At 35.6% G+C, this 14,208-nt stretch overlaps 4 protein-coding genes and 1 long non-coding RNA gene across 7 annotated transcripts; 2 read left to right on the top strand and 3 right to left on the bottom strand.

The window, feature by feature from the left end:
* The first annotated feature begins 12 nt into the window (after window positions 1-12).
* LOC105263777 (uncharacterized) lies at window positions 13-618 on the top strand. The gene is made up of 3 exons (XR_891924.1): window positions 13-103; window positions 173-297; window positions 494-618. It is a non-coding gene; the product is annotated as an uncharacterized lncRNA (long non-coding RNA).
* Window positions 619-718: 100 nt separating this feature from the next.
* Window positions 719-2,904, bottom strand: ScsbetaG (Succinyl-coenzyme A synthetase beta subunit, GDP-forming). The gene is made up of 5 exons (XM_011300202.1): window positions 2,491-2,904; window positions 2,314-2,413; window positions 1,448-2,043; window positions 1,198-1,332; window positions 719-1,133 (listed from the first exon to the last, which is right to left on the bottom strand). Exons 1-5 carry the CDS (start codon window positions 2,690-2,692, stop codon window positions 895-897), a joined length of 1,272 nt encoding a protein of 423 aa, XP_011298504.1. The 5' UTR covers window positions 2,693-2,904; the 3' UTR covers window positions 719-894.
* Window positions 2,905-4,803: 1,899 nt separating this feature from the next.
* On the top strand, window positions 4,804-9,344 carry LOC105263771 (oxysterol-binding protein-related protein 9). 2 transcript variants are annotated; one of them, XM_011300193.1, is made up of 12 exons: window positions 4,804-4,892; window positions 4,978-5,307; window positions 5,487-5,702; window positions 5,783-6,013; window positions 6,076-6,163; window positions 6,321-6,519; window positions 6,590-6,714; window positions 7,376-7,405; window positions 7,489-7,651; window positions 7,723-8,392; window positions 8,466-8,693; window positions 8,771-9,344. In XM_011300193.1, exons 2-12 carry the CDS (start codon window positions 5,200-5,202, stop codon window positions 8,855-8,857), a joined length of 2,145 nt encoding a protein of 714 aa, XP_011298495.1. In that variant the 5' UTR covers window positions 4,804-4,892; window positions 4,978-5,199; the 3' UTR covers window positions 8,858-9,344. The 2 variants fall into 2 exon arrangements, with proteins under 2 accessions (XP_011298495.1, XP_011298494.1); XM_011300192.1 differs by having other exon boundaries at window positions 4,828-5,307.
* LOC105263772 (uncharacterized) lies at window positions 9,268-10,893 on the bottom strand. The gene is made up of 2 exons (XM_011300194.1): window positions 10,719-10,893; window positions 9,268-10,615 (listed from the first exon to the last, which is right to left on the bottom strand). Exon 2 carries the CDS (start codon window positions 10,474-10,476, stop codon window positions 9,364-9,366), a length of 1,113 nt encoding a protein of 370 aa, XP_011298496.1. The 5' UTR covers window positions 10,477-10,615; window positions 10,719-10,893; the 3' UTR covers window positions 9,268-9,363.
* A 92-nt stretch (window positions 10,894-10,985) lies between these two features.
* On the bottom strand, window positions 10,986-14,179 carry PGS1 (Phosphatidylglycerophosphate synthase 1). 2 transcript variants are annotated; one of them, XM_011300196.1, is made up of 8 exons: window positions 13,552-14,179; window positions 13,262-13,472; window positions 13,049-13,171; window positions 12,654-12,931; window positions 12,221-12,495; window positions 11,675-12,109; window positions 11,366-11,529; window positions 10,986-11,075 (listed from the first exon to the last, which is right to left on the bottom strand). In XM_011300196.1, exons 1-8 carry the CDS (start codon window positions 13,581-13,583, stop codon window positions 11,040-11,042), a joined length of 1,554 nt encoding a protein of 517 aa, XP_011298498.1. In that variant the 5' UTR covers window positions 13,584-14,179; the 3' UTR covers window positions 10,986-11,039. The 2 variants fall into 2 exon arrangements, with proteins under 2 accessions (XP_011298498.1, XP_011298497.1); XM_011300195.1 differs by lacking the exon at window positions 10,986-11,075 and having other exon boundaries at window positions 11,120-11,529.
* Between the last annotated feature and the right edge of the window lie 29 nt (window positions 14,180-14,208).

Below are 14,208 nucleotides of genomic sequence, written 5' to 3'. Positions count from 1 at the left end.
AGTGTAAAATAAGAAACATTTGAATTTTTCCGTGGATAAAAAAAAAACGGGAGAAATGTGGAGGGCGAAATGCTTTTTCTTTGCAGGAGTCATTCTTTCAGAGGTAATTGCCAGAAGGTGCGACCTATTGACCCACTAAGAATCACTCATGAAAATCGTGTATTACCTTCAGAATCAACTTTTAAATAACGAACCGTATATGGTTGTACTTGGCTAAATAAGACAGCTACGTGGTAGGTTGAATTACTCGAGTTTCTTACCTTCGAATTGGTCCACCGACTCATCTAGCCATAATCGGTAAAAATTCATTATCTATACAGTACTTTTCCTTTCTACCAATTATCACTGTTGATTAATGCTCGATATATTTTTCTTTCTTCACTGAGAATTAAGCTGGCATATCTGAATTCATCTTTCGAAGAATTGTGAATCCGATGATGTAGAACGTATTTATGTTGTTCATTTATTATAAGATACATTCTGTTTTTTTCAGGTGAAGATGATGTTTTGTATCAAAATGTAAACAATTACGAAATGATTCGAGTTCAGTCATCGTTATATTTATGGCTCAAGTTTATTGGATCTAGGTGAGGCCGTAGATCCTTTAGTCGATCGATATTTTCCATTGGAGACGTACTAGTGTGGACGATGACCGGAATTTCCTATTTAGTCCGCGAAATACTCACGTACGTTTTAAAGGAACTGTTTTTTAGTTTGATAGTTTGTAATAATGAAAATGTATTTCTTGATTTCCTAAGCCTACGGTATAACAAGTAACAAATTGTGTTGGAAATTTGAAATTTACTTTAACAATATTTCCTTTGCTGTACGATCAGTTCTTTTTTGGTATTGATCTTTCGTCCTTTTTTAAAATCTGCTTTTGGAGGAATTTGATCATTTTATTGCAGCCACAACTTTCTTCGCAGCCACGTCCAAGTCGTTCTCCATCGTGAATGGGAGATTCGACTCCTGGAGGATCTTGCGAGCCTCCTCCATGTTTGTTCCTTGCAATCTCACAACCACTGGTTTCTTTATTCCTAGTGTTATCGCTGCTGCTACTATCCCTTTAGCAATTGTCGCACAATTGACGATTCCACCGAAGATATTAACGAATATTGCTTTCGCTTTAGAATCTGAATTAATTAAACGACGATATTTTAGTTTTACGCTTTTATAACCATTTGATCTTCCATTTACCTTCGGCGACAATTCTAAATGCCTGGAATACTTGATCTTGGGTAACACCACCCCCAACGTCGAGAAAATTCGCGGGGTCTCCACCGTTCATTTTAATTATGTCCATCGTTGCCATTGCCAATCCCGCGCCATTTACTGTAATTATAAATAAATAGTAATGTAGACAGAATAGAGAATAGTTGAATATTTCTTTTCCTCGTTATTAATAAAAAATAGTTCTCCGTTGATGACCTACTCAGAATAAACTTACCAAGACATGCAATATTTCCATCCATACTAATATAATTAAGATTGAACTTGGAAGCCTCAACTTCTCTCGGGTCTTTCTCATTAGTGTCCTCAAGCTCAAAAATATCCTTTTGCCTGAATTGCGCGTTGTCGTCAAATGAAATTTTCGCATCAACAGCAACTACTTGCTTGTCCGCTGTCTCAACCAAGGGATTGATCTCGATCTGCAGAGCGTCAATGTCAACGAATAACTTCCATAAGTTCTTTAATTCATAAATCGCCTTGGTCTTAATATCCTCCCCAGTAAATCCCAGAAACTCGGCAACATCTTTTGCGATATTATCATCTATTCCATAGTAAATGTCCAGTGGAACGGTTTTTATGAGCTTTGGGGTTTTCTCAGCGACAGTTTCTATGTCCATCCCACCAGCTGGTGATGCTATCAGGACGGGCCCGTTGTACCCCCGATCCATCAGAATACAAACGTATGTTTCACGTTGTATATCCACTGACTCAGCTATCATGACTTTCTGAACGAGGATGCCATCCTTATGGGTCTGTTTAGTGATAAGTCGGTGCCCCAACATATGTTTCACGATGTCTTTCACTTCTTTCGGACTGCAATGATTTATCAAGAGCTATTCAAAATTTTTATGAGAATAAAATCTTTCAATTAGTAAATATAAAATTAAAGAATTAATATGGAATTTTAATTTTCACGTTTAACCAGATTCATTTAATATTATTCCATCGCGAGATAGAATTAATTACTTCGAGACATCGTATGATTTATATTTTAACCACTCTCTCCATGATTTTTTTTCTTTAATTCAACGATAAAAATTATCATAAAAAGAGAGAAATGAAAACTCAGCTGTTCTCGCTTACTCTTTCGTAAGATGAACACCTCCTTTGAACCCATTATCAAACCATCCCTTTCCTCGGCCACCAGCCAGCACTTGGGCCTTGATGACATACTCGTCGACCCCTAGAATGATTAAAAAAAAATATAATCAAGACATCGGAACCTGAATTTTAAAAAATATTGGGAAAACGAATACATACGAAATTTATCAAGAGCACTGTCTGCTTTATTAGCGTCATCAACAATCGTGAAATTCTGCACAGACACTCCGCTGTCTTTTAATAGTTCTTTGCTCTGATATTCCAATAAATTCAAATGACGAACAGAAAAAACACCAGCTTGAGAATATTTGGTGAAGGACCCCAAGGAGCTGAGGAATTTTCTGGTTAGGAATGACGACATTTTTTAACTATTAAATTAATTGCAAAAGCACAAATTGTTGGATTTGTCGTAAGGTGTCTTTGCAGAGTGCTGGTTACGTCGTTGATAAGTTTCTGATTCTCACAAGAAATGTCGATCCACTTATCACTCTATGTTAATTTTTTTTATTATTTTGTAATGTACCGGTTTCACATGGGTTAAATGTGGGTACTGGAGTCAAAGAGGATTGACTAAATTAGAGGGTCAGTTCTGGGGGTTTGAGTGACCCCAGCTGCATCGTAGTACTGCACCCCGAAAGAGGGAGGGCGCTACGCGCAATGCTGTGGGTCAATTTTATTTACTGCGATATGAATGCGTTTTGTTTTCATTTGTTTAACTGAAATTTAGCCGCCGATAGAACAAGCAGAAGGGGGAAGCCACATTTTGTGGAGTTTCAAATGAAAAAAATTATTCAATATGTTGAATATATACCACTAATGAAATTATATTATTAGAGTAAATGCGTTGTCTTAATGGTAACGCGCTCGACTGGCACGCGAATCCCTTGGGTTCGAGACCAGCATCATTCATTTTTTTTTTTTTTAATAATTCTATTTTTATCTTTTTTTAAATGGCTAATCAATGGAAATATTGTTTAAACAATGAATTTTTGAAAATCGAGAAGATATCCAGTGAAATTGACAAATTTAACATTTTTTTTTTAAATCCTTTTTCAAAATATATATGCCTAATGAAATTATGTTATTAGAATGAGTGCATTGTCTTAATGGTAACGTGCTTGCCTACCACGCCGACGGCCCGGGTTCAATCCCGCCGTCATTCATTTTTTTTTTTTAAATAATTTCAATTTTTTCTTTTGTAAATGGCTAATCAATCCAAATATTGGTTGAAAACTGAATAGCTCCTCGATTATCATGTTCCCCTAATACTTTTACAAAAATTTCGAATTTTTCACTTTCAGTGAAAATTTTAATGAATAGCTCCTCGATTGTCATGTTCCCCTGATACTTTTTCAAAAATTTCGAATTTTTCACTTTCAGTGAAAATTTCAGTGAAGAGCTCCTCGATTGTCATGTTCCCCTGATACTTTTTCAAGAATTTCAAATTTTTCACTTTCAGTGAAAATTTCAGTGAAGAGCTCCTCGATTGTTATGTTCCCCTGATACTTTTTCAAGAATTTCGAATTTTTCCCTTTCTGTGAAAATTTCAGTGAATAGCTCCTCGATTGTCATGTTACCCTGATACTTTTCAAAAATTTCGAATGTTTCACTTTCAGTGAAAATTTCAGTGAATAGCTCCTCGATCTTCATGTTACCCTGATACTTTTCAAAAATTTCGAATGTTTCACTTTCAGTGAAAATTTCAGTGAATAGCTCCTCGGTGTTCATGTTCCCCTGATACTTTTTCAAAAATTTAGAATGTTTCAATTTCTATACTTATACTTTTGCAGAGGGATATTTCGATTGATTATTATTAAAGAAAAAAAAAATTAATGACGCGGGATTGAACCCGGGCCGTCGGCGTGCCAATCAAGCACGTTGCCATTAAGACAACGCACTCATTGTTAAAGTGCAGTTTCATTAGGAGTATATATATTGCAAAAGTATCGTTTTAATAAATTGTTAATTTGTCAATTTCACTAAATATCGTTTCGATTTTCAAAAATTCAGTTTTTAAACGATCTTTTAATTGATTAGCCATTTAAAAAAGATAAAAATGGAATTATTTATAAAAAAAAAAAAATAAATGACGGCGGGATTGAACCCGGGCCGTCGGCGTGGAAGGCAAGCACGTTACCATTAAGACAACGCGCTCATTCTGATAATATATTTTCATTAGTGGTATATATTCAACATATTGAATAATTTTTTTCATTTGAAACTCCACAAAATGTGGTTTCCCCCTTCCACTCGTTCTATAGTCGGCTAAATTTCAGTTAAACAAATAAAAACCAAGAAGCATTCATATCGCAGAAAATAAAATTCACCCCATCGACTTGATGAACACCCCAGCATTGCGTGTTTCACCCTCCCTCTCTTGGGGTGCAGTACTACGATGCCACTGGGGTTACTCAAACCCCCAGAACTGAGCTTCTACTTCAGAATCTCTTTTAGTTATTTAATAGATGGCGTTCCTGTTTTAACCTAACAGTTTCTGGTTAAAAAAGTTGGAGATAATGCCAGGGGCATCGGTGTCGAAGACGGAAGAATCAACATTTCAAGTACAGTTTGCTAATATAAATGGCGTAATAAACCATATCATCTCTGACACACTTATCCATGCTCTTAATTTTTTATACTTTAAAGTGATGTATTAATTGCTCCGTCGATTGACTGTTTACTGATGAATTGCCGCAGCACATCTACAAGAGAAGTCATTAGTGCTTCTGGAATTTCCATTCGGAGTGTTTTATAAAATTATTCTCTTTATTTTCTTATCGTACTCAGCAGTGATTTGAAATATCCTATAAAGACGAGTCTTGTGATTTACAAGAGGAGACCAAATTAAAATAATTAATCGTTCAGCAAATGTCAACGATGGAAGGTTCACTCAGCAAATGGACAAATGTTGTTAATGGATGGCAGTATAGGTGGTTTGTGCTTGATGATAATGCCGGATTACTCTCTTATTACACGGTAATCAGCATTTTTTATCTTTTCTGTTTCATCATTAATCTTGTGCTCGTTCAATATCGACACTCAACAATTAAAAAAAATAATAATAATCGTTAATTTTACATAAGAAATATTATGAAATTTCTTTCAAAATATATTCTTTATAAATGGATTTCTCATAATTATTTATGTGATTTTAGAGTAAAGAGAAGATGATGAGAGGCGCTCGTCGTGGATGTGTTCGACTTCGTGGCGCTGTAATTGGTATTGATGACGAAGATGACAGTACATTCACGATAACAACGTCATCCTCCAAGGATGATCCCAAGACATTTCATTTTCAAACGAGAAATGGTGAAGAGCGTGAGCGATGGGTTCGCGCTTTGGAAGATACGATTTTACGACATTCCCACGCTGTATTTATCATGATCTATTAACAATCCATTAATTCCAGCTTACTGTATTGCTAAGGTTTTAATTTTAATCCACGTTGCAGCGATGGGATCCCAAAAAATCACCACCAAAACAAGATTTCGATCGGAAAGTTGCAGAAGCTGATGCCTATCTGCAATTGCTGATCGATCAAATAAAATTAATTGAAGATAAACAGAAGAACTTTAAAGATGACGAAGAAGATAAGAAGCAGAAATATGCAGCTATACTTACTCAAGCCAATGCTGTACTGAATTCAGTGAAACATACGATTGTACAATTACAGATAGCCAAGGTAAGGGGAAATCGATTTTTTATAACACACTGTGGAATTTAATTAACGTTTTATTTTTCCAGAATACTGCCATGCCTGTCAATGGTATTTACAGAGGGCCAACTGAGTCATCAATCAATACTGACAATGCAACACCAACGTTGACTCATGGTAATTATATCAGTGCAATTATTAATTCAATAATGACCATTTGAATAATCAATCTGGAGAATTGGAATGATTTATCAAGAATTATCAAGAATTCTTTACTAAAATATCGCGCCATTTGAAGACAATATGTGATCCTTGAGAATCTACTCGCTTACAGCCAGAGGAGAACCCGAATCAACAGTACAAACAGGCATAGAATTGGGCTCAGAATGTCTTGAGCCTCGTGTATCAACGAGTCTCCCGAAGAATCTCCCTGTGCCTGAATTTTCCTATTCATCATCCGACGAGGATGAAGACTATTACGACGCAGCTGACGACATATCAACCCCGACCGCTGCCCAGAATTATTTCCCTGAGTGAGTTAATATTGATTAAAATCATCAACAACAAAAATCTCAAACTCTCCTCGTGTTATTTTATTGACAGTCATCGGGGCGTTGAAAAAAACGAGCGCCTGCAAACGGCTCAAGAGTCCAATACTATTGAAAATCGGAGACAACAGTGGCAGTTACAACCACCAGTAAAAACGGATGGCTCTGTGGATTATGATGGTATGTCAATAGGATGTAATTTCCGTTTCCACAGCTCTGAATGTGAATCACTGAACACAAAACTAAAATTCAACAATTATATATTTGTCCGGATAGAATCACCCTCGGCCTTACCGATGCTCCTCTGTATTGATTACTTTTATGCCCGGTTCATCTATATACTATCACATCGCAATATACATAGACAACACATGCCCATTGGTATGCGCAATGGTGACAAAAAATATCCACCTCCCACCCGCGAGATTATTAGTAAAATCTTCTCAGTAAAAATTTCCTCTCTCATTAGTCAATGTTTTTTCTCCTCGATAATCGAAATGAAGACATTCTATGGCAATTCCAGTTGTAATAAAATGCACAATAATATGTGGTCAATTACAATTGTCAATAGTGATAATCTACTTGTGCACGAAACCATTAGACTGAAATTTTTTCATAAACAAATGAAAACCTCACGTGAAGAGGAGCTTTAAAATTCGAATAAACATATTCTTATGTTTTTTTAATGCGGTTATTTTTTAAATACGTACAAAATGATTAGTGTTGATGCAGCCTCCTGTGAGTATCAGAATTCTAAATATAGATATGCTTATTAATTTATTACTTTATGCAATTTTTTTTATTTGGTGTGCCACCCTAATCGATATTTATTATTTTACAGCGCTTTACGAGGAGGAGAGCGAGCCAGAGAGTAAATATTTGAGATATTTCAAATTCGTGGAGACGGAAAACGTAATAAATAAATTAACGTTAATTATGTGGTGACATTTTCAGTGGACTCGATGGAGAGTCATGGCTCGGTGGTGACTCACCTGCTGTCTCAAGTGAAGATTGGTATGGATTTAACAAAAGTAGCCCTGCCGACATTTATACTCGAACGCAGATCTCTCCTCGAGATGTATGCTGATTACTTTGCCCATCCCAATTACTTTATCAGGTAATTGAGCCATCTATCACGTGCACTGGCTTCAGGGGAGTGGGTTCTAATGATAAATTCAATTGTAACAGTATAGCCGACATGTTAACGCCCAAAGAACGGATGGTACAGGTTGTGAGATGGTATCTCTGCAGTTTTCACGCTGGGAGGAAGTCAGGAGTAGCTAAGAAGCCTTACAACCCAGTTCTTGGTGAGATTTTTAAGTGCCACTGGGACTTGGCAGCTGAGAATTCCAAACAGCCAATGAATTCTGAGAGTGATAACAATACGAGGGATGGTCCTGTTTCGTGGTGTTCTGATAATCAGCTCTCTTTTATCGCTGAACAGGTTTCACATCATCCACCAGTTAGTGCATTTTATGCTGAGCATTATGCAAAAAAAATTAGTTTCAATGCCCACGTATGGACGAAGAGTAAATTTTTAGGATTGAGCATTGGGGTGCATAATATTGGAAAGGGTTGGGTCAATGTTTTAGAGTATGGTGAGGAATATGTGTTGACTTTTCCCAATGGTTATGGTAGATCAATACTCACTGTACCGTGGATTGAATTGGGAGGGACTGCTACTATTACTTGTGCTCAAACTGGATATCAAGCGACTGTTGAATTTTTGACGAAACCGTTTTATGGAGGAAAGAAGAATAGAATTTCTTGTCAGGTCACCCATCCTGGAGAGAAAAAACCATTCCTTTGTATTAATGGAGAGTGGAGTGGCTGCTTGGAAGCTAAATGGAGCGATGGGGTTTGTATTGATTATTCTACATTGTATTTTTATTATTCACAGTTATTAACGATTTTGTGGAAAACTTTGACAGAGAACGGAACTCTTTGCTGACGTGACGAAAATTCAAGTTGATAAGAAACTGGTGAAACCAGTCGGTGAGCAGGAGGAATACGAGTCCAGGAAAGTGTGGAGGGAAGTGACTGTTGGGTTGAAAATTAATGATATGGATAGGGCTACTGCTGCCAAGTGTCTTATTGAGCAGAAACAACGAGATGAAGCGAGAATACGGAAAGAAAATAATATTCCGTGGGAAACAAAAGTAAGTTCAAAATTTTTACTGAAATTTTGAAAGAAATCATTCAATCGAACCAAATTGAAATGAATTTTTTGTTGCAGTTCTTCAGAGAAACGAATGATGGTGGTTGGGTATACACAGCCCCCCTCGCCAATAGATTGCGATCAACAACAAATGCGATGCAGTGATCACTTCAAGATTGGATTCAATTTGCCTAATCCATGTATCCACGAATTATCATTTATAATTCGCGACCTAATTGAGGATATATTGAATATTCCATAATTGAATGAAACAGTAATCGAGAGAAAAGAGGAAAAATAACGAATGGTACTAGGTCACTGATATTAATTGGTAGCTGCAAATAACTTGATGACTTGTGTCTCAGTAGATAAGTCCTCAATGGTTAAACGTCACCCACAATATTAATTAGTAACTATCGAGTATAATGTTTACGGAGAAAAGAATTATAACACTTATAACACATCTTATTTCATCGAAACTTCTAGGGAATCTGGGATACGTGAAGTTGTTGTGAACTCTAGAATTAACAATAATGAACATAGAGAAAATGAGACCGATAATAAAAGACGAGTTCAACATTCTAGAAAATATATTTTTTCTGTAATTGTATAAACAGAGAATAGAAAAATATGAGAAACATAATTCGCACAAGCTACAGTTATTTTTTAAATTATTGTATGTAACCTACGTGATAGTTTACTTCTACCTTACGATAAATCGGTGGAATTCTTCGGGACGATATTATTAAATTATCAATACCCGCAATCATACTTTTAACACTTATCCTACAAATCCTCACGTCTGAGTTATTTTTCACAGGACACTGTAATTTTTCGTATCTATACAACACCTTTGTAACGAACTTTTTAACTAAAGTGATTTTAGTCAATTTAGAGGTGAGTGACTCTGTCAGAAGACAAAGATTTTTTTCCACCGGTTTGATAATTAATAAATATTGGCGATTCTGCTCGACAGCTAAGAAATTAATTTCAGTATTAAATATATCGTCGTTAATACAGTGTAGAAAAGCTGCTCTGAAGTCAATCCAAGGATTAGTTTCATTACAATACACAGATGGTGACGATTTCAGCGTAAATTGTAGGGAAGAATTCCAAAATTTAATAGCGTCCCCATGATTTTCCAAATGACAGCTGCCTAGTACTGTTAAACACCTGTTGCACACAATATCTTCCCCAAAAATTTTGTACTTATCCAAAAATATATTCCTACTCAAAATGCTGTAATGAGATCCATAGAAAAAATCGTTGTCACGTGGTTGTAACAATGTCGTTATATTAAAATCATCTCCAGTGTGAGAACAACAAAACCACTGGGAAGGATCGCAATCGTCACTCGGTAATGGAAGTACTCGCTTAAAAATAATATCAGATTTGCTTAGAATATTTTTACAACAACTACATACCAACGATAATTGAGTATTTTTTGGAGGTAGCTGAATGTCTGATTTCTCTGTTACAATTTCCCTCTCTATTTTCTGAGAATCGATGACTTCTGTTGAAAATGTGCCAACTGTTGAATCAACTGGACTAGATTGTAACCTGAATGACACATACTTGTCTGATACATTCAACGATGACAATGATTCTGGTATAATTATTAATGATTCAAGATCGATGTCAAATAAATTGTTAAAAAGTTTCAGGCCAATTAAATTATTTTTTAGACTCAGTTTCATTTTATGTGATTCTATCGGATTCCTCGTTGAGATGAAAACGTTGCACGACTGAATTCTTGGACGTTTTTCTATGGTTATGGACTCCATTCCACTCTGCTTTTACAAGCATTATTTTTATTTGTGAATTGTTGCACAACAATTGCTTATCGAGAGTTGATTATTGCTCCTTATGATTGCAACCTCGAAGACACTGACTCAAACCGACGAATGATGAATTAAAAAAAACCTGAAATTATAGTTAAAAGGCGCAATTATATTAGAATTTCTATCCCATTCCATTAAAACTCCATAAAAATTATATTAACAATCAGAAATAGCAATGCACTTACTTTTTCTGGAGTGAAGTGAAAGCTGAAATGATTGGAATTGCCTCGCAATGACTGAACGAATGGGCTGGTACATTCACATCCAAAAGTTGAAGGTCTTTTCATATAATCAAATATTTAGGAAATATTTGAAAGAAATTAATGAAAATTCATGAAGTCACAAGCCTCAAAATTCAAAAATGTCACGTAAAAAAAATTACGAGTATATGCACAGAGATTGCCAGCGCCTGTACAAAACCTTCTTCATGGTTAGAGCCCGTACCTGTAAGTAAAACAGGTCACTAACCTGAGAGTGTCGATAATTCGAGGAGGTCGTGAGTGTCACTACGGTAGGGCATTTATCGGCACAACGATAACGTCCTAAAACGAACAAAAAAATCGGATATAAAATCGAAAGATGCCAGATCGGATATCTGATGCCCAAATAAAAAAATTATATATCAATCTACGTCGATACAGGATTGATGTTACTTAGGATAAAAAGGAAAAACAAAGAAATGAAATGCAACCTGTGGATGATTATTAATGGAATTAGCGTTTGTTCTCTCGTCATGAGGAATTTTATTATTTTTGTTAGCTGATAAATTGTCTAATGCTAAAATTTCTTTAACTCAGAACCAATAACGAAATAATGTTGCTACAGCACAAACCCAAGTGGGTGGAATTCGATCGCGTTGGTTGAATGTCTGAGTGGTAACTGGTTCAGATTTCTTGAATAAACGATTGTGCTCGTATTCAAGAGCTTCCTGGAGACCTTCATTCCGTGTTACTAATCCTATTTGACACTCGAGATCTCTTTTTACTGATCTGTAACCTGAAATGCAATAATTTTTATTTTATAATTAAAAATCATGACTCATATTTGTAATAATATTAAAAACCATTGGTCAATTAAATAATTTCAGGTGGATTCTACCTATTATATATTTTTCATTTGCTTTATGAAGCTTAATATATACCGAAATTGGAGGATCCAATGAGAGTGAAGCACGGTCTCTTATGACTTGGGAGAGTGTACCAAAGACCTTTGGCGTGATACGTCCAACCAGGACGAATGTACTCCCTCAATTTTATTCGATGGTCCAAACCTCTTCTTTCAACTTCTTTGAAAAACGATTTTTCAATAAGTGTATATGCAGCTGGGATTCCCCCAGCTACACCTTTCGCTCCAAAAAATCCGTTGGCAGAGGGATGTGCTGTGAGGAGTTCGCAAGTACCCTCGCAGTGTCGGATTAACGCCTCTCTGTATTCTGAAGTTAAATTCAAATAACTTGTTGCGATTCTGAGAAGCGATCCCGGAGGGGCTGTTTTCAGAAGATTTAATGTTACTTCACTATCCTGGTGGATATTGAATGTCCCCATCTGGATCAATGGAAATATCCAAGTATCGGAATCTGAAGGACAAAAAAAGGTGTAAAAAATAAAATACCGAAGAATAATCGACATAAATATAAATATCTGAATAATTTGGTTTTCATTTCTGAAAACATGACAATAAATCTCACCTACGGGTTTCAAAGAATTAAATTCTCCCATAGCTTTTAAACTTAATGACTGAATTTTTTCTCGTACGGTTTCCTTGAATGTCCGTACTGAACCTCTCAGAGGATGATGGAGTGATTCAGAGCTGTAGGACATGATATCCCCGGGAGTCAGACGAAAACTAAATGCGGAAACTCTCTGAATTAATTCGTCGTAAAAATCGCAAAGTTCTTTGCAGTCTTCAATCAAGAAGTAACGATCCTGACGATTCGTGAAATAATCGTTACTGAGATTGGCCCTGTGGAAAATATTTAATCGATCATGACTTTTGAAAGTAAAGGGAGCAATCCTGATGACTGGAACAACCATAAAAAATTTTTATTCTTCAATTTTTTTTTCTTCTTTACTGGAAATTTTTTAAATGGAAGTTTTTTAAACTGAGCTTTAATGACTTACCCACTGATAATGAGGGAATCATCACAAATGTAGATTTTCATATGTTGGAGACCAATCAATTCGTTGTATCGCTGAGGAATAATTGCTTTTGATATTCCACGGAGTTGAGGGGTGTGATAGAAAAATAAATTACAATTTTCACTAGTGGTCCCATCGAGCAGAGGAAGTAGCATTTTTCGGGAGTTGATTTTCCCCCGAGATCCTCTCATGTAATCCAAGAGGATATTAATTTTAATATTTCCATTCGTGGCGTCTATCGAAGTCCTTATAGATTTCACCTAGCCAAAATATTTCGTATATTCAAAATAAAATTCTAAAACGTGCAATGGAAAAAAAATCCGTGAACTGGTGATGATCGTTACGACATTGGTGAAACAATGTACATACGAACCTACCAAGTCCTCTTCCAATTGCTGGGCACCCAAATAAAGTGATGCCAAGGATATTCTCCTCTCAGCGTTTTTACATCTCTCGACTAATGTCGTATAAAATACTGATGGCTCATGAATTATGGTAACCTATGGGATAAATTTCTTTTAAATAAATATATATATATAAATGAATTAATTAATTGATAAATTAATAACAGGTAATTTGATAAGTCACACCTTATCACCGTCTACTGGAAAAGCCGGAGCAACTTCACGCAACCAATCAAAATTTTCCATGATTTTCCACTTTGCACCTTTCAGTTTGTCAGGTTGTTCCCCAGGAAGCTCTTGAATATGACTCCGAGAATTGAAACTGTAGAATCTCGAGTCGATCTCTATTATTTGTGTCAATGAACACAGACCTTGTCGAGATCGAAACGAAGTACCACTAATACATTATGATTGGTTATTGGATAACTGATAATAAACTCAGATGACAGTTGTGCCATTATTTTGGTTCGACTTACCGGTTCAAAATGCAAACAATTGGACTCCACATCAGTAGTCCTAATTGTGAGTGATTATTGTAAAAAAATTGTATCACGATTGTCACTGATTGGGAAAAATTTAATCAATAATTAAGGTTATGAAACTCTGGATGAAGCACATGAAGCAACATCGCGAGTATACTCACATTCAAAAGTTAAACGTCTTTTTTATTCGATTTTTTTATAATTAAGTGGCCATTGGTGTAAAATTTTTAATTCAATTATTTTTTAGGGTGAACCCATTGTTTCTCAAAAATTGAATTCTTATTCGATCAATCATTAATCGCGCGTACCTAAGACCCTCTTAATTGAGAACAAGGAAATAATGAAAGAATGAAAGAATGAGCTTTTTCAAAGAAATATCAGAGGCGAGAGCATTCCTGTGAAAAAAGGAAACGATTTTTGTAGCACCTAGAAGAGAGAAATGATAATTGCACATAAAAAGTCGATCGTTTAACGTAATTCAGACAAATTTTATTTTTTCTCTGCCTATACAGCCACCTGTAAACTGCCATCTTCCTCAATACTTATCAATACTTTGGAAGCAGAACAATTTTTTAAAGAAACAATAATAATATTTTTTTTATTAACAAAACAATTCTAAGATAGATTGTTACCTGGAACCATGCGCATTCA

Source organism: Fopius arisanus, unplaced genomic scaffold (genome assembly GCF_000806365.1).
Source record: "Fopius arisanus strain USDA-PBARC FA_bdor unplaced genomic scaffold, ASM80636v1 scaffold00016, whole genome shotgun sequence".
NCBI classification, from domain to species: Eukaryota; Metazoa; Arthropoda; class Insecta; order Hymenoptera; family Braconidae; genus Fopius; species Fopius arisanus.
Note: the sequence above shows the minus strand (reverse complement) of the source record. Positions and strands in the feature narration are given on the sequence as shown.